The sequence below is a fragment of the Aegilops tauschii genome, chromosome 1 (assembly GCF_002575655.3).
Source record: "Aegilops tauschii subsp. strangulata cultivar AL8/78 chromosome 1, Aet v6.0, whole genome shotgun sequence".
NCBI classification, from domain to species: Eukaryota; Viridiplantae; Streptophyta; class Magnoliopsida; order Poales; family Poaceae; genus Aegilops; species Aegilops tauschii.
The window spans coordinates 374,285,208-374,302,455 of NC_053035.3; the positions used below are offsets into that span (position 1 = coordinate 374,285,208).

General features: G+C 50.9%; 2 protein-coding genes across 4 annotated transcripts; one reads left to right on the top strand and one right to left on the bottom strand.

The window, feature by feature from the left end:
- Positions 1-12,849: 12,849 nt before the first annotated feature.
- Positions 12,850-15,485, top strand: LOC109772901 (uncharacterized). 3 transcript variants are annotated; one of them, XM_040387253.3, is made up of 3 exons: positions 12,850-13,758; positions 14,146-14,684; positions 14,926-15,485. In XM_040387253.3, exons 2-3 carry the CDS (start codon positions 14,334-14,336, stop codon positions 15,085-15,087), a joined length of 513 nt encoding a protein of 170 aa, XP_040243187.1. In that variant the 5' UTR covers positions 12,850-13,758; positions 14,146-14,333; the 3' UTR covers positions 15,088-15,485. The 3 variants fall into 3 exon arrangements, with proteins under 3 accessions (XP_040243187.1, XP_020187193.1, XP_073354564.1); XM_020331604.4 differs by having other exon boundaries at positions 12,963-13,384; XM_073498463.1 differs by lacking the exon at positions 12,850-13,758 and having other exon boundaries at positions 13,765-14,684.
- Positions 15,486-16,301: 816 nt separating this feature from the next.
- Positions 16,302-16,745, bottom strand: LOC109772914 (ethylene-responsive transcription factor ERF073-like). The gene has a single exon (XM_020331616.1). The coding sequence runs from the start codon at positions 16,743-16,745 to the stop codon at positions 16,302-16,304; it is 444 nt and encodes a 147-aa protein (XP_020187205.1).
- Positions 16,746-17,248: the final 503 nt, after the last annotated feature.

The following is a 17,248-nucleotide window of genomic DNA, read 5'->3' on the forward strand; positions in this document are numbered from 1 at the left end:
GATCATCATTTCGAACCGTTTTTTAGCCTCCCGCTCCACGTTTCGAGATGCGGTTTCCATTGGCACGTCTTGTCGAAGCAGAGATCATGTCCCCATATCACGGGATTCTCATTATTATGGGCGTGGGTAATCCAACCGTGTTGTTGGCGATCCTTTAGAAATAGGCGAGCTTTAAGGCCCGTGAGGAGGCGTTCGATATTCTTCGCCTTTATAAAGGGGCACAGATCTATCTTTCTTCCCCCGCGCCTGCCTCTTCCTCAACCTTCCCAACCCCAGGCTCCAACGCCCAGGATTCGATTTCTTCCATTGTTACTAGGCCCTCTAGTTATGTCCAGATCCATCTCCCCAGGTAGGTGGGCAGCCTCCTCGGTCACCGAGGAGGATATCGCGAAGCTTCGAAAGGCAAGGTACCTGACTTCGGAAATCCCCACAGGCTCCCTACTAAAGGGCAGGTCATCCCCACACCAAAATTCGGCGAGAGGGTTGTATTCATCTCCCACTTCCTCCGTGGGCTAGGGTTCGCTCTTCACCCCTTCGTTCACGGCCTCATGTTCTATTATGGGCTAGATTTTCACGATCTAGCTCAGGACTCTTTTCTTCACATCTCGGCATTCGTCGTCGTGTGTGAAGCCTTTCTCCGCATCCCCCACACTTCGGCCTGTGGCTCAAGACTTTTAATGTGAAGCCGAAGGTAATTAACGGGGAGCAAGCGGAGTGCGGCGGTGCTATGGTGAGCAAGCTTGCCAATACTATCTGGCCAAAAGGTACCTTCACGGAAACCTCCAACTTATGGCAGCAGGAGTGGTTCTATATCACCGAACCCCGTGGCACCATATGGGCCGCCGCACCGGTGTTCCGATCTGGCCCTCCATTGCGGCTCGCGTCATGGATAAATAAGGGGCTAGACTGGGGATCAGCTGATGAAGTACAGACACTGCAAAGTCGTATCCGGAGTATCCTCGAAAGGGATGTTGGTCTTATCAACGTGATCCAAGTGATGCTAGTCCGCCGGATCCTCCCGTGCCAGCGACGCCTCTCCGTATGTGGGAGTTCAATCCAGAAGGACCGCGGACCCTTCAGCAATTCTTCGGCACAATGCACGGAGGGATGTGGAAACTATTCTTCAAGACTCGAAAGTAGTGGCCAGACACATTAGAGGACGTCAGCCTCGACTGCAACCATCCGGATACCTCGGTAAGCACCCAATTTCTGACCGCAACTCGGTTGATTTTCCCATAGCGATGTACTGAGAGTTTTATCTTTGACCAGGGCTGGATAAAGAAGGGAGAACGAATTAGGTGTTCAACTCCACTTCCCGAGGACTCGGCCGATCCTGTGTTGACGAGGATGCTGGCCCCAGCGCCGTATCAAGTGCCAGTGCAAGAGGGCAAGAAGAAGAGCGCAAAGGCCGAAAGCGGCGTCCACTCTGCAGGTATGTCGGACACTATGTCCGGGGAGACTGGAGCTACGTCTCCGAAAGACGAAGGGGAAGGAGAAGGTGATATCCCTTCCCCTCATGGGAGGAAAAAGACTGCATCCGAAGACTTGGAGGTGGAAGCACCCAAGAGAGGGAAGGTATCCCTTCCATATGGCTCTGGTTCCGAAGCCGATGTCGTCGCAAGGCACCACTCTATGGACAAGCCCCTTGCCGAATTGTAAGTGAACAGGGATGCTCTAGACATACCCCGTTATTTTCGGGTTGCAGCGGTAACATTTAAACTATGTGCTTGCAGTTCAGCCCTCAGTCCACCCCGACAGTCCTCCTCATCAGGGGACTTAACTCCAGGGATGATGGAAAGCGAGACGCCTTCTCATGCTTCCTCGCCTCTTAGGGCGGACGACTTCGAGGTGTCATCTCGGATAATCTCCCTTGACCATCAAGCGGCATGGGGGACGATGAAAACAACGCCCGAGGGTGGTACTTCGATCATCAAGGGTCCAGGGGTCGCAACCCCTATGGGGGCCAGTAATGAAGGCCCCGAACTATCCGGCTTACAGCCGAAGACGACTCCAGGGTCGAGCAGGCGTACCCCTTTGAAGGGAATGCATACTCCCGCAGCAGACTCCAGGAATTCGGAGGTGCCGGATACTCTGATGGGTACATTACAAAGTGTGCCCATCTCAGAGGAACATCGTACCTTAATGGGTATGGTAGTTGAAAGGGTTCTGTCCACGAGAAGCGGATTGAATGAAGCTTTCATGAGCCTGTTGAGAGGCTTCGAGGTATGCAATGTAATAGCTTAACTATTTTTTCATGCACAATGCGCCTGCGTATAGATAGTAGCCCCTGATGCTCTGGTCGGCTTCCATAGGGAGGCGATCAGAGGATCAAAAAGATATGCTCAGGAAATAACCTAATTAAGTTGAACACAGGCTGTTACATCCATGGCGACCGCCCAAGCTACGGAAGTTGCAGATCTAAAGCAGAAACTTGAGTTAGCAAATGACGACATCACTCTTATTAACAGGCGGCTCGACGAGGCACAAGGTATGTGTTGGGGCAGCTTGTTTATGCATGTGTACTAGTATGAGCACGAAGTTGAAAATCATATACTGTGACATGCATAACTGTAGATGGTGCTGCCGCGCTTGAGACCCTTCGGGCTGAACTTGTCCCGGCCAAGGAGCAGGACAGAGTGAGCGAGGCGGCTGCCAAGAAGGCGATTGCGGATTTAAAGGCCGAACAGGCCGCTCAACGCCAGTACCAGGAGAGAATATCTACCATGAAGCGGGAGCTGAAGGATGCCACTAGAAGATGCAAATTCCTCGAGGAGGATAACAAAGCCAAGGCAGCAAAACTCGACAAAGCCTTACTAGAGGCGAAAGAAGCGCGATCCGAATATAGAGCGGCTTGGGAGGAGATCCGACAGGCTGGGGAGATAGCGGCTGGTAAGCTCTTTCTTTTACAGACTAAGTTCGGCGACCCAAAGTATGCTCACCTTAACCAAATGTGGAGTTTTCCATACATGTTCTTGGATCTGCCGAAGAGTGTTTCTGACGCGGCGCAGTTCTTCCAAGCACAGGAGGACGTGCTGCGGAGAGGCTTTTCTGGTTGCAATTCAACGTGGCAAGGCATCCGGCGCTGCTGAACGAACAGATGGCCCAGTGGGCCGAGCTACACAAGATGTCCGGAGCTGCCATGAAGGACGTCGTGGTCCGGCTATGGCCAGCCGAACCCGTTCCGAGCAGCTGTTTTGGTTTGGTGCAGCGGCTTGGCGATGCAGTGCCGCATATTGATGCCGTCAAGCGGTCGGTGTGCATAGAAGGTGCCCGGATGGCCTTTGCCCGTGTCAAGATGTACTGGGCAAAAATGAAGTCCACCGATGTTGCAACCATGGGTCCACCTGGAGGCAAGGACCATCGCACGCCGGAGCATATATTGGAGGACATCCTAGAGGGCGCCCGCTTGATAGAGGGTCAGTGCTCGAAGGATATTATATTTGAATAAATGTACCAAAATTGTGAAAACAATATTGTGATACGTTAAAGCTGTGTTATATACCTTTGCCATTATTTCCTCCTGTGCGGCCGTTTCTTATAACCTGAAAGTTTGCCAGTCGTCGGCTTCGGCCCCCTCGCATATAATACGGGGGTGTTCGGAATAGCACCTGATCACTCTTAACCCAACGTCTTGGTCCGGAACGGAGGTGTCAGTGCGGCAAACTAGGCAATCGTACTATAGGGCTTTAACACCTTCACTTAGCCATAGGAGTTTCACGGTAGGTCTACGATGTGTTTCCTGGTATGTACGCAGTTGTCCGAATACGGTTGCGTTACATAGGTGACCGGGAAAACGGTCCTTCGTGTAGTACGGAAGAAATCGCAAAAGATTCTGATAAGTCACCGAGTGGTTGACCAGCTCTTGCCGCATCATGACGGTCAGTTTTTGGCTTTCTCTACTGAGGTGTTTGACCAGGCGAACCGGAAACACAATCGCAGTAGTTCTCCCTTTACTACCCTAGCCGATAAGACGGAACGTAGGGTAGCAAGCACAGGAGCCGGGCAACCCAACTATTGACCAAAGACATGATTCGGAGCTGATGCATATAATGCCAAACTCGTGACGCCGAAGTATGCTATAGAGCTGTTCGGACTTTTTCGGCAACCCATATGTTGCCGTATTAAGCCCCTGGCGATTTGTGCCGAGGTGTCTGCATGAAACAACCGAAGAAGCAAGGCACTCTTGTATGCGGAAAAGCAAATACTGAGGATTATGTTCACTATAATCTGATTGATACGTCGAACGTAATCTTACAGATTATGACACCACCACCCCGGCCATTTTACGTGCCAGGGGTCGAGGGCTGAGGAAAAAAGGCTTTGTACAGGTTTCAAATAGAGTTTTTGGTCTACAAAAAATCTTTTGGACCTCCTGTCGCACGTCTGCGCCACCTGTGCTTCCGCGAAAAGGCTTCTTTAGAGGGAACAGTCCCTAATTATTTGTAGGAAAACCGGGCTCATAAAGAGTCCTTTCAGGTCCATAGGACAGACAGGTATTGATTCGCCTGTGGAAAAAAAAGGTAAGAAAATAGATAGAAAAAGGAGAAAAGGCTAAAGTCCGGACGAAACGCTTTGTAGGCCTGTTTCTATTGTGCCTCCGCCGATTACCAAGATATTTTGAGTGCGTAATTATGTATGCGCGGTGCAAAATCCGCGGGTGCAAGAGGCGAACGACAGAGGCGGAGCTTCTAATCCAGCTCTAAAATTGACCAGTCCTGCGTAGTAGACGCTGTCGGTTTAATGACCGATGAGGTATGCGGCTTGAGGAGGCCGCTTTGTACTCTGGCTGTGATTGCCGCAGTGTGCCCCTCAGTGCGGAGGGAGCGTTCCTTGTTTCAGTTGACTGTTATGGTGCCGCATGGGTCGGGCATCTTAAGCTTTAGATAGGCGTAGTTTGGGACCGCATTGAAACGAGCAAAAGCGGTCTGCCCGAGCAGTGCGTGGTAGCCAATGCGGAATGGAACAATATCGAAGATCTAGTCCTCGCGTCGGAACTTTTCCGGTGAACCGAAGACAACTTCCAGTGAGATTGAGCCTGTGCCGTGGTCTTCGACGCCGGCTATTACTCCCTTGAATGTAGTTGTGGTGGGCTTGATCTTTGAAGGGCCAATGCCCATTTTGCGGACAGTGTCTTGACAGAGCAAATTGAGGCTACTGCCGCCGTCTATGAGGACTCGCGTGAGATGGAATCCGCCGATAATTGGATCGAGGACCAAAGCTGCCAAACCTCCGTGACGGATACTGGTTGGGTGGTCCTCGTGATCAAAAGTGACCGAGCAGGCCTCCCATGGGTTGAATTTTGGGGCGTCAGGCTTCATGGCATGGTCGTCTCGTAGTTCTTGCTTGCGCTCCCTTTCAGAGGTATGTGTCACGCATATCATGTTTACAATTTTTACTTTGGGGGGAAATTGCTTTTGTCGCCCGGTGCTCGGTAGGCGAGCCTCCTGTTCTTCACTGTCACTGGGCGGCCCCTTCCCTTTGTGTTCGGTATTGAGCTTGCCTGCTTGTTTGAAAACACCAACATTTTCTATTGGTGTGGTTGGCGGGTTTGTCGGGGCTGCCATGGATCTGACAAGGCCGATCCAGTATCTTGTCTAGACTGGATGGACCGTCTCTATTTGCCTTGAATGGCTTCTTCCGTTGACCGGTTTTGGAGCCACTAAATCCGGCATTGACCGACGTGTCTTGGGTTCCTGCATTATTGTTGCGATGCTTGTCTTTATTGCGTCGTGGCTTGCCATTGCCGTCCCTGACTTCGGAGGTGCCTGGATCGCTCGTGCTATTGCTTCTACGAGCGAGCCAGCTATCTTCTCTCGCGCAAAAGCGGTTCATTAGTGCGGTGAGAGCTGCCATGGACTTGGGCTTTTCTTGGTCGAGGTGGCGAGAGAGCCACTCGTCGTGGACGCTATGCTTAAAGGCCGCGAGTGCTTCAGCATCCGGACAGTCAACAATTTGGTTCTTTTTAATTAGGAATCGAGTCCAGAGTTTCCTGGCTGACTCTCCGGGCTGTTGAACTATGTGACTTAAGTCATCGGCATCCGGAGGTCGGACGTATGTACCTTGGAAGTTGTCGCGGAAGGTATCTTCCAAGTCCTCCCAGCTGCCAATAGAGTTTTCTGGCAGGCTGTTTAACTAGTGCCGAGCTGGTCCCTTGAGTTTTAGCGGGAGGTATTTGATGGTATGGAGATCATCACCGCGGGCCATATGAATATGGAGAAGAAAGTCCTCGATCCATACCGTGGGATCTATTGTTCCATCATATGATTCGATATTCACGGGTTTAAACCCTTCTGGGAATTCGTGCTCCATTACTTCATCATTGAAGTAGAGGGGGTGTGCGGCGCCTCTATATCGGGCTAAGTCACGACGTAGCTCGGATGGAGTCCGTCTGCGCTTTTCGGCCCGGACGTGGTTATACTTGTCACGTCCGGCTAGATATCCGTCGTCGCGCGTCGGGGCGCGCCCCCGCGATCCGTAGATCGATCTGGTCTGACCTGCCCTATTTTCCAGGTCCTGCCGCAGGTCATATGTATGTCCCCGAGCTGTTGTGTCTCTACCTTTACGGGGAGGTGGTATGGGCTGGTGTTCGGCTTGAATTGTCGTTTTGTCCCGGCCACGTGGGGGTCGGTCAGCCGCGTTACACGCTGATGGTACGGGCTCCAGTGCCTCGTCATCGAATTGAGGTAGCAGTTTACACTTCGGGTAACTTTTGGTTGGGCGCTCGAGGCCGTATTCCTCGGCTGCCAGGACATTTGTCCACCTGTCGTTGAGTAGGTCTTGATCAGCTTGAAGCTGCTGCCACTTCTTTTTCAAGCTCCTTGCAGTGGCTATTAGCTGGCGCTTAAAGCGCTCCCGCTCGAGAGGTTCCTCAGGCACGATAAAGTCTTCGTCGCCGAGGCTCACCTCGTCCTTGGAGAGTGGAAGATAATTATTGTCCTCCGAGTCTTCGTTTACGGCCTGTTCATCAGGGCTAACTTGCCCATCTTCCCGATCGTCCTGTTCGGAGGTTGGCTCGACGGGGTTTTCTTGGTCTTTGGCATCGTCCGGAGTATTGTTGTCTCTCGTGCCGGTATTGCTGTCTTTTCCATGGCGTGATTTAGAGCGGCGCCGCTGACGTCGGCGCTTTGGTTGTATCTCAGGAGGTTTATCCTCGACTGTATTTTTCTCATTATCGCCTTTACCCTCTTTGGGTGTATCCACCATGTACACCTCATATGAAGAGGTGGTCGTCCAGCGTCCGGTAAACGGTGGATTTTGGGCCTGCTCCTCTCCGGCATCGTCGTCCATACCGTCGATGTCTTCGGAGCCGTAATCGAGCATATCAGTTAAGTCCTTGATAGTGGCTATGAAGTGGGTGGTGGGTGGGACGTAAAATTCCCCGCTCTCAGCCCCTAGTCCGGGCTGGGTGTAATTCGGACGTTGCTCCTCTGCAATGACGAGGGATCGCATCAAGTCCAGAGCCTCGCTTAAAGGCGAGGTTTGGCCGGGGAGAAGAGAGTTTGTGGAGTACGGCAGGAAGGAGACTTCTTGGCCGAGCTCACACGATGCTGACTCCGAGGGTTTGGAGCCAGTGTCCGGAGAAGAGTCCGGCATCCTGATGGTTGCCAGCGACACTACTTCCTTCGGTCCTCCCGTACTGGGCTTAGTGGCCGCAGATAGTCCGGCGGGCTCAGGAATCCCGTCTTTGGACTTGGCAATGCGCTCTGGATCTAAGGCCAGAGCGGAGGTTGGGGTCGTGAACCCTTGGAGGATCAAGTCTCCTCGGATATCAGCGACATAGTCCGGACTTCCAAAACTAATCTGGTGACCTGGGGCATAGCTGTCGATCTGCTCTAGATGGCCAAGCGAGTTGGCCCGCAGTGCGAAGCCGCCGAACACAAAGATCTGACCGGGGAGAAAGACCTCCCTCAGGGCAGTATTGTTGTAGATGATGGATGGAGCCATCGAACCTTTTGATGACGACACAGCGGAACTCTCAATGAAAGCACCAATGTCGGTGTCAAAACCGGCGGATCTCGGGTAGGGGGTCCCGAACTGTGCGTCTAAGGTTGATGGTAACAGGAGATGGGGGACACGATGTTTACCCAGGTTCGGGCCCTCTTGATGGAGGTAATACCCTACTTCCTGCTTGATTGATCTTGATGAATATGAGGATTACAAGAGTTGATCTACCACGAGATCGTAATGGCTAAACCCTAGATGTCTAGTCTATATCATTATGATTGCCTCTACGGACTAAACCCTCCGGTTTATATAGACACCGAAGGGGCCTAGGGTTGTACAGAGTCAATTTACGGAGGAAGGAATCTTCATACACGAATGCCAGGCTTGCCATCCACGCAAAGGAGAGTCCCATCCGGACACGGGAGGAAGTCTTCTGTCTTGTATCTTCATGACCCATCAGTCCGGCCCACGTCACACAGCCCGGACGGCCGAGGACCCCTTGATCCAGGACTCCCTCAGTGAGGGGGGGCGCGAATCCTTCTTAGGGAGGGAGTAGGACTCCCCCCAAGGCTGGCGCACCAAGGGGACTCCTTCCCCCTTGGTGTCTGCCCTCTACCTCCCCTCTAACATATATATACTAGAGGATTTTCACCCTATGACAACATAAGTTTTGGAGCCTCCTCTAGTTGATCTAGTTCTGTTCTTGTTGGTCCTAGTTGACTAATTAGAGATAGCCCTAGCCAACTCTAATCCTCATAATTAGAAGCCCCGTGTGGTTCTAATCTCCTCCCTCTAATTCTCTGGTGACGATTAGCTCTGGACGACGAAGCGCTGCCGAATCATGAAGACCGTACGCTTGCAACCAAGTAGAGAGGCCGTGCTTTCGGTCCTCCATTCAGGGATCGTCATTGACGTTCAAGGGACTCCAAGTACGATCTACATTAACTGGTCTACTTTCGCCGCACTTCCGGAGTCGGTAACGATCGTTGATCACAACCCGTTATGCATCTTCATATTGTTCCTGGGTGATCGTACGTCGACTTTTTTTTTGTTTTCTACTACATTTCCCAACACCTGTGTGGCCCACACCGCACGGGTTGCCGCCGCCCCTCATGCCGTGGTGGCCGGCACCCATCCTGCCTCCCTGAAATGCCATGTGCGCGGACGTGGGGGCCACGTTCGACGAAGGAGCGCGCGGGATTCATCCTGCTGCACGCTCCTCCGGCGAGCGCAGCCGCCGCGCCGCTATGGCCGGTGCCTTCGAGCCGCCGAGCTCGTCGGCACTCTACGAGAGAGTGAGAATCGGGGAGGAGGGGAGGAAATGGTCTAGGGTTGGCACGGGAGCAAGTTTTGATCCGATCGGGATCAAATCGAACCGTCCGTTTTGATCCGACGGTTCATCGTCGCACTGAGCTCCGAGCTGGGTCTTCGGGCGTTATTGGGCCATTTTCGGCCAGGCTTCAGCCCAAGTTGACTAAGCCCAGCGCATAGTTGTTTTTTCTTTACGTTTTTAGCTGCTGGGTTGGGCCTTCTTTCGGACAACCGTGAGTATTTTGGGCTATCACAATTTTTCATGAATTTACAATGCACTGTAAGTTAATATCTTTTATGTTTTACACTGTTTAAAACAGAAAAAACCTAAAAATATAATGAACACATTGTTATTCTAGGTAAAATTGAACCAACTACATATTTTATTCAGGATTTATTATGTGCTTTGCATGATGAACTTTTTTAAGCATCAAGTAGTGATAATGTTTTGTTTATGTTAATGTAAATTGATAATGACATGACTCTAATTTTTAATCCAGACCAACGTTGATTTATTATTATGAGTCATAACTTTATGATATTTAGTTCCATGTTTTTTCTGCCCAACGGTGATATGACATGGAGTTGAAATTAAATCCTTGGCATGTTTGTTTATTTACCAACGTAAATTTATAATCATGCAAGTTTACTTACGAATTTTTATGATAACTTTAGCTTCCGCTCCATTCCGGTCCGACACGATCGAACCACTTACGGGGAGTAACTTCCTACATTGGAAGTCTCAAGTAGAATTATGTTTGAGTTGTAATGAGTTTGATTATAACTTGAGGGAAGAAAAACCTATAGCATCCGTGCATGGTGCTATAGGGTATGCGGAACTCAAAAAGGACTATGATGTTAAGATGGAAAAATGGAACAAGTCCAACCATATTGCCCTTCTTATCATGAAATCGGCAATATCACCGGACATTTCTGAGGCACTCCCTAAGAAAGACACTCCTAAAGCATTCCTCGCTGAAATGGAGGAGCAATTTAAAGGCTCCGACAAAGTGTACACTCATGAGATTTTTACTAAGCTACTTCAGAAATACACTATTGACAGAAATGTTAGGCAACACATACTAAGGCTGGTGAACGCTTTCACCAAGCTTAAAGCTTTGGAGTGTTGTTTAAGTGAAAATCTTCTTGTAATAACGATTCTTGAGTCCCTTCCACCTGAATTTGAACAATTCAAAGTCAACTATAACTCTCTAAAGGAAAAATGGCAACTGGCTGAGATGACCACAAGGATTGTTCAAGAGGAAGAGAGGATCATGAGGCAACAAAAAGACCATGTTTTTCATGTTGGCTCTAACAAGAGAAAGCATGAGGGGCAAGGTTTCCCTAAGCCTCAGAAAAAGCAATTCAAGAAAGAAGGACCTAAGCCATTCAACCCCAAACCATTCAAGGGTAAAGAAGTCGGCAACTCTTCTTCTCCTCCTAGCAGCTCCACTACTGGAGAAAATGCTGTATGCAGGAGGGACACTACCAAAGGGATTGCCCAGGCTTTCTGAAATGGATGAACAAAAGAGGTACTGATGAAATAACTTTTGTAGATGAATCTCTTTATGTCAATTTTTCTATAAAGTCATGGTGGATTGATTCAGGTGCAACCACTCACGTTGCTAACTCTATTCAGGGATTCGATACGATCCAAACTATAAGAGGAGGAACAAGAAAGCTTAAGGTTGCGAACGGAGTTGAAGCCGATGTTGAAGCTGTGGGATCTCTCACATTGGAGCTATACACCGGCCAAACTCTTAGATTGAATAATGTTATTTATGTGCCTACCTTAAGTAGGAATTTGATTTTAGTTTCTCGATTAGATGATGATATTTATGAGTGTTATTTTGGCAACAAACAGTTTGCTTTGAACAAACGTAATAAGAATGTAGGCCTCGGTGTTAGACGAGACCAACTATACATGTTTATCTCTTAATAGTGATTCAATTATGCATGTGAGTGATGAAATTAATGTTGAGAAGAAATGGAAAGGAGTTAATCATTCTTCGAAATTGTGGCATTGTCGTTTGGGGCACATTTCGAGAGGGGGGGGGGGGGGGTGAGGGGGATGGAACGCTTAGTTAATGAAATACTCCTCCCATTAGACTTCTCGGATGTAAAAAAATGTGTCGATTGCATTAAAGAAAAATTCGCAAATACAATTAAGAAAAGAGCAGTAAGAGTCATTGGGGTTTTAGAATTAATTCACACCTACAAATGTGGACCCCTTAATGTTAAGTCGTGGATGGTTTTGATTCATTCATTACATTCACAGACGACTTTTCCCGGTATGGGTATATTTATCCCATACGTGACTGGTCGGAAGCTTTGGAGAATCAAAATTTGCAAAGCTGAGGTTGAAAATCAACTGAACCCAAAATTACTCGCTCTGGAGGCAAGATTATTCGCTCTAGAGGCAAGATTATGAGATTACACAATAGCCTCCCCTTATTTTATCGCAGATAGGCTCGATGTTGCTCAGGGGGAGGGGGCAGGAGAAAGCAAGTCTGCACGGGGGAAAATAATGCTGTCAGTCATAAGGAAGGAAGGAACGTAATTTCGCCTCCATGGACGCTAATCATCAGTCACCAGCTGAACATCGCCCAAGTCGCTGTGCCAATCATAGTAGCGCTCGCTTTTACCGGTAGACACAGCGCATCCGTTGTAGTACTACTACAGATACACTGATGACACCGCGATACGATCGTCGCAGTGCAGACTACCATGCGGAAAAGCGGGGGAAGACGGGTAGATTCAGCCGCTCCGCCGGTGATTGCCGCAGCTTTTTGGCGGATCCGCTGCCTGCCGGGAGGATCCTATGCGAGATTTGGCGCACCTGAACGCATGGGCTCCAAGGATTATACAATATCTTACTGCACAGTTCTTCCGCGGAACTGAAGAATTTGGAGTCGAAGACCAAGGCTTGACGGCACGTACGTACGCTACCCACATATCAAACTGGCTAGAGCTAGATTTGTTTTTTTTATCACACTGGATGGATTCCCTACATGTTATCCAAAATTTAGTTGAATGTTGGTTAGGAGTTGGGGCCTGGCCTGGGGTACCAGACAATTACTTCCTCAGACATAGTTAAATGGCATGTTGGGGACGGGTACTCCGTCCCATGTGGCAGCCCAGGTGGCCGGGCTCGTGCCATGTCCCTTTGCGCGCAGCAGACAGCCTATCTTGCGTTGTACCCATCCATGCACACTGATGCATCATGCTAGGGAATAGGCCAGTGGCATTGCACCATAGTGGCTTAAAACGCTCAATTAGTAATAAGATTATACTGTATATTATCATAGACACACACTGATGATGATAATTAGACCATGCAGTGCACTTATCTTGGAAATCAGTACACCATCTGATGTTGGAGTGGATTCAGATGGAGAGCAGCCTGTACAACCGAGTGTACAATGGTTCAATGCAGAGAGAGTACAATGGTCATGTGGTTGCAGTAGAGCAGTAGGACCCCCGCTGCCTTGGAGCCTCAAAAGGCCACGCCTCCCTGTCGTCCGCACACCACACATACATTCACTTGCAGAATAATACTAATAATACTTCTACGAGGGACGCATCTCTTGCTTGCCCGTAGCAACAAACAAATGCTCCCTGCCATTGGGTTTTTCTTTCTTTTTCACCTTGCAAGCAAAGGGATGTGCTTTGCTTCCCCCCATTCCTCTCATCCCATCTCCTTGGTTCCCTCCCCTTCCAAATGCCTTGCCAATTTCTGAACAGGCACGAAATCGCTTTGTGAATTGCTCCTCCTCATGTCGTGTCACATCACGGTTCACATGCCAAGATGCGGTGCCGGGTAGATAGAAACGGGCGCGTTCCAGCAGGAGCAGCAGTGCAATCCTGCCATCTTACCTGAGCCGCCTGACACGCACCCCCATTATTGACACTGACTTTCAAAGACCTAGCCGGACCTCCATCTATTCTTTTCATGCGCCTCTTTCCCTTTCTCTCTCTAGCTTTGCCTTTTCCTTGGCCCCCTTGTGTATCATTTCCATCTCCTTTCTTCCTCCTCTACTCTGCTCTACTGCAAATCAATCTGCTACAATGGTCGTAGGGTCATGTGGTTGATGTGCATGGGGATGAGGAGCCGCTGCTTTGATTTGAGGTGCCCAGCCCAAACATGATTCTGTGATTATTTTTCTGCACCATTCTCTCTTGCAGCAGTCTCATGCGCATCATCAGGCTGTTGAATCTCTGTAGAAGAAGGTGGGCAGCCCCCAAGCCCGCCCACGCTCTTTTTGTTCTCCCACCTTTTCCTTTTGTTCCTCCCCCTCTTGACCACTCCTCCCCTCCCCACCACCACCATTGCCCGAGTGAGATCTCCTCCCTTTAAGTACACACAGAGAGAGAGACGTACTATATCCAAGCTATATTGCTCCTCGGTCTTGTAGGGTTGGTTCTTGGCATTTGGCTCGAGGACTGGATGCAAACAGGCAGTTGATGCTTCTTGGCAGCTGCAGGGAGGTGGTACTACTAAAAGTGAGCTTCTTTTGCCTGCAATTTGGTGTTCCTGACTCCCCGGGGTTCAAGAATGAGTACTTGCTTCTGTAACTTGGGTTTCAGCCCGTCCTTGTGCTTCCCTGCTCTTTTCCTTTTTCTGTATGCTTTTTAGCTTTATTCTTGACTTGATGAGAGACAGAAACAAGCTACTACTCTGCATTTTAGTTTCTTCCGTAGCAGTGTGATTAGTATGCGTGTACGTGGTGTGATGGCATTGCAGTTGCCAATTCTGGACACCTGGTTCGGATTGCCACACCAGAGTGCTTATCCAACCAGATCTTGCTTACGCAAAAAACAAATGCCATAGAGTGGAAGGTGCCAGACGTGCCGCAAGTTTCTTATAATTTTCTACCTCTTCACATGTAGAACGTGATGCGTCTTCAGGGGGGTCACATGCGCATGGCGAACAGATAAGGAAGGGCACGGTGAACTCAGCCGTGTTTGGTGCCCGCATTTCCCCTGCCTAGGCGGTGGAGCTAGCACAACTGAAGAACCGAGCCAAGATCACGGGAAGAGCTGTGCGAGCGAGCGATCGGTCGGCTAGCTCGATCGCCATGAGCAGCTTCGCGGGGCAGCAGTCAAGGCCGTGGACGGGGGACGCCGCCGCCGCCACCCCGTCGGGCGACGCGCGGGACGACGGCGCCTCCTCCATGAAGGACCTCGGGTCCTCCACCAACGCCAGCGCCATCTCATTCGGCTTCGCCGCCACCGCCATCCTCATCGCCATGTTCCTCCTCATGGCCATCTTCGAGCACCTCATCAAGCCCGGCTGGGCGGCCTCCCGGGGCTCCCGCGACGACGGCGACGGCGACGCCCACGGGCGCCGCGCCCAGCCGTCGCACTCGCACCCCGGCCGGCACCCGCGCGACCAAGGCTCGCCGGAGAAGCTCGCGCCTCCGCCCAAGGTGAGTAAAGAAAGATTCTGGCTTCCGCGAGCATGCTGCTTTCCTTGTGCTCTGCTCATGCGCGGCCGTGCGTCCGGTTCACGTGCGCCGTGTCAGTGGTGGCAAGAGGACGTACACGTCGTGTCGCGCTCGTGTCTGCAGTAGCTGCATGACTACGTGCCGTGCGTACGGGCGCGCTGCTGTCTCACCTGAACCTGAATCAATCCCTGATGATTGTCTATCTTTTGCACTGCGTTTGCAGATGGAGGCCGTGGCGGCGGCGCCGGACCTGACGGTGGTGATGCCGGGGCAGCGGTACCCGACGTTCCTGGCGCAGCCGGCGCCCCTCCTGCTTCCTTGCACGAGAGAAGGCGTGCGTTGGCCGCCGCACCATGACCATCGCCGCTCCTTTCTGCCGCCATGACTGTCTTCGGCGCGGATACGTGCGTGCCTATCATGTTTGCCTGTAATCTGTATAGAGCTAGAGCGAGGGTATGGTGAGAAACGCCGGAGCTGCTGGTATGTGCGCGATGGAAAATGCTGGACTGATGGTAGATGAGCAGCATTCAATTCATGTATAGTTAGGCCCTGTTCGGAGGTACTCCGCTCCCGAGCTCCACTTCCGGAGCAGGTGGAGTCGTAGTTGAAATTTGTGGAGCGGCGGTTTACCAGCTCCACAACTCTCAGGATTTCTAGGAGCTGGGAGGTTTCCGAACAACCCCTTAGTCTCGCCTCTGGGTCGAATGCCGTTCTTCATGTTATGATCTTCCATCTGGATGAGTGGCATTCTTCTAATCTGATTTTTTTTGCGAGTTCTTCTAATCTGATGCGGTGTCTCAAAAGGTTCCTCCTCAAATATCAGGAATAAAACAAAATGCAGAGGCCGGGGTATTCCTTCTTTTCGGAAAAAAACTCCCAAAATATGCGGAGGCCGGGAGTATTCCTCCTTTTTGAAAAAAACTCCCCAAAATATGCAGAAGCCGGGGATATTCCTTCTTTTTGAAAAAACTCCTCAAAATCAAAATTCTGCAAAAGCAAATCATTTCAAACTGAAATTGGAATTCATTAGACGACATGCTGCGTAGTTATACATTTAGATACAATCATAAACACGCATCTTTCTTGCCCTCTTAGAGTATCTCCAACAGCCGCCCAACGCGCGGTGCGCTAAAAAGCGTATGCAGCGTGCTGAACGCCTGATTTTGCACGGCGCGGAGCACTGGCTTCAGCGGCCGCTGTAAACTTTAGCTCGCGTGAGGAGCTCCAGCAGGCAGTGCAAACTTTAGCGCGCACGCGCTCAAACAACATATATACGCCGAACTAAAATAAAAACATATGCATAGATAAAAAAACGAGACATAGATATTTCACAATGCGTACATAGTTCAAAGCATATATATAGAACTACGGTGCAACTAGATAAAAACTACTACGGTGCAACTAGAACCTACTCCGAGTCGTCATCAACATTCTCGCTGGTGTTGTCCGAGGTAGAGAGCCACGCGTCTTCCAACGAGGATCGTCTGAGTTGAAAAACGACTCCCCACCTGCGTTAACGAGATCGCACTGCGCCTCCGCGAGTGCCTTCCACCGACGCTTGACCGCTCGCGCCGCGCGGCGCCTTGCCGTCCTCTCCGCCTAGAAGGCATTTTCGTCGGCGACGTCCTGCGGGTAGCGCCGGCGCCACTCCGGCATGGCTCGCTCGTCCTCCTCGGTGATGAGGAGGCGGCGCTGCCACCGACAGTGTTCCTCACGGTCCTGTTCTGTTATAAGACGAGGCAGAGGGGCAACGGCTTGCGCCTGCTCGCGTGTGAAGACGTCGTGGAAGTTCATCTGCGCGCGAGGCCTCTGGAGGCGCCACGCCGCCGCGTCGTACGCGCGGGCGGCCTCATGTGCGGTCTCGAACGTGCCGAGGCCGGGGCGGACGTCGCCACACCGGATCTCGGCGTAGAAGGCGCCGGAGGGGTGCTCGCGGACGCCGCGGTAGCCAGAAGATCCCCGGCGGCGCGGCGGCATGGTGGCGCGGTGGTGATGGGGCGAGGAAGCGGCGGAGAAAGCAAAGGAAGCGGGGGGAGTGCGCATGGCAGTGTGGATAGCGATGGGAGGCCGCGTGGCGAGCGCCGCAATTTATAGTCGCGCGCCGAAAGCGGTGCGCCAAATCTAACGCGCGACCGCCAGCTTTCTCCCGCTCGATTGCCTGTTGCTTCATCTCTTGCATATGGCATTTCCTTCCACTCCTATCTTCTCCCTCCCGGTCCATTTGGCTCCTCGGATCGATGTTTGCTTGGTGAGGGATTGGCTTGTTTGCTTGCTAGATAGATGGACTATTCCCTTGTGATTAATAGCCTTTGGCTTTGGCTGATCTTGCTTCGTACACTAAATTGTGTTTCCGTGGTGCTTGAGGTGACAACTGTGATCATGACCTTTCTGTGGTGATTTGTTGCACCCTGCTCTCATCGAAGTTTGGACATGGCTTCTACGAGGTTAGCTTTTTTTTATTCCCTGTAATTCTTTATCTTTGTTCCTTCCAAGAAATGTAATTTGTCTAGAGTGCAGAGTATAAAACTAAGCCATCATATTATGTT

Coding starts and splice junctions, on each gene's coding strand:
- LOC109772901 (XM_040387253.3), top strand. CDS start 14,334: ATGAGCAGCTTCGCGGGGCAGCAGTCAAGGCCGTGGACGGGGGACGCC. Junction 14,685..14,925: donor AGCTCGCGCCTCCGCCCAAG/GTGAGTAAAGAA, acceptor CTGCGTTTGCAG/ATGGAGGCCGTGGCGGCGGC.
- LOC109772914 (XM_020331616.1), bottom strand. CDS start 16,745: ATGCGCACTCCCCCCGCTTCCTTTGCTTTCTCCGCCGCTTCCTCGCCC.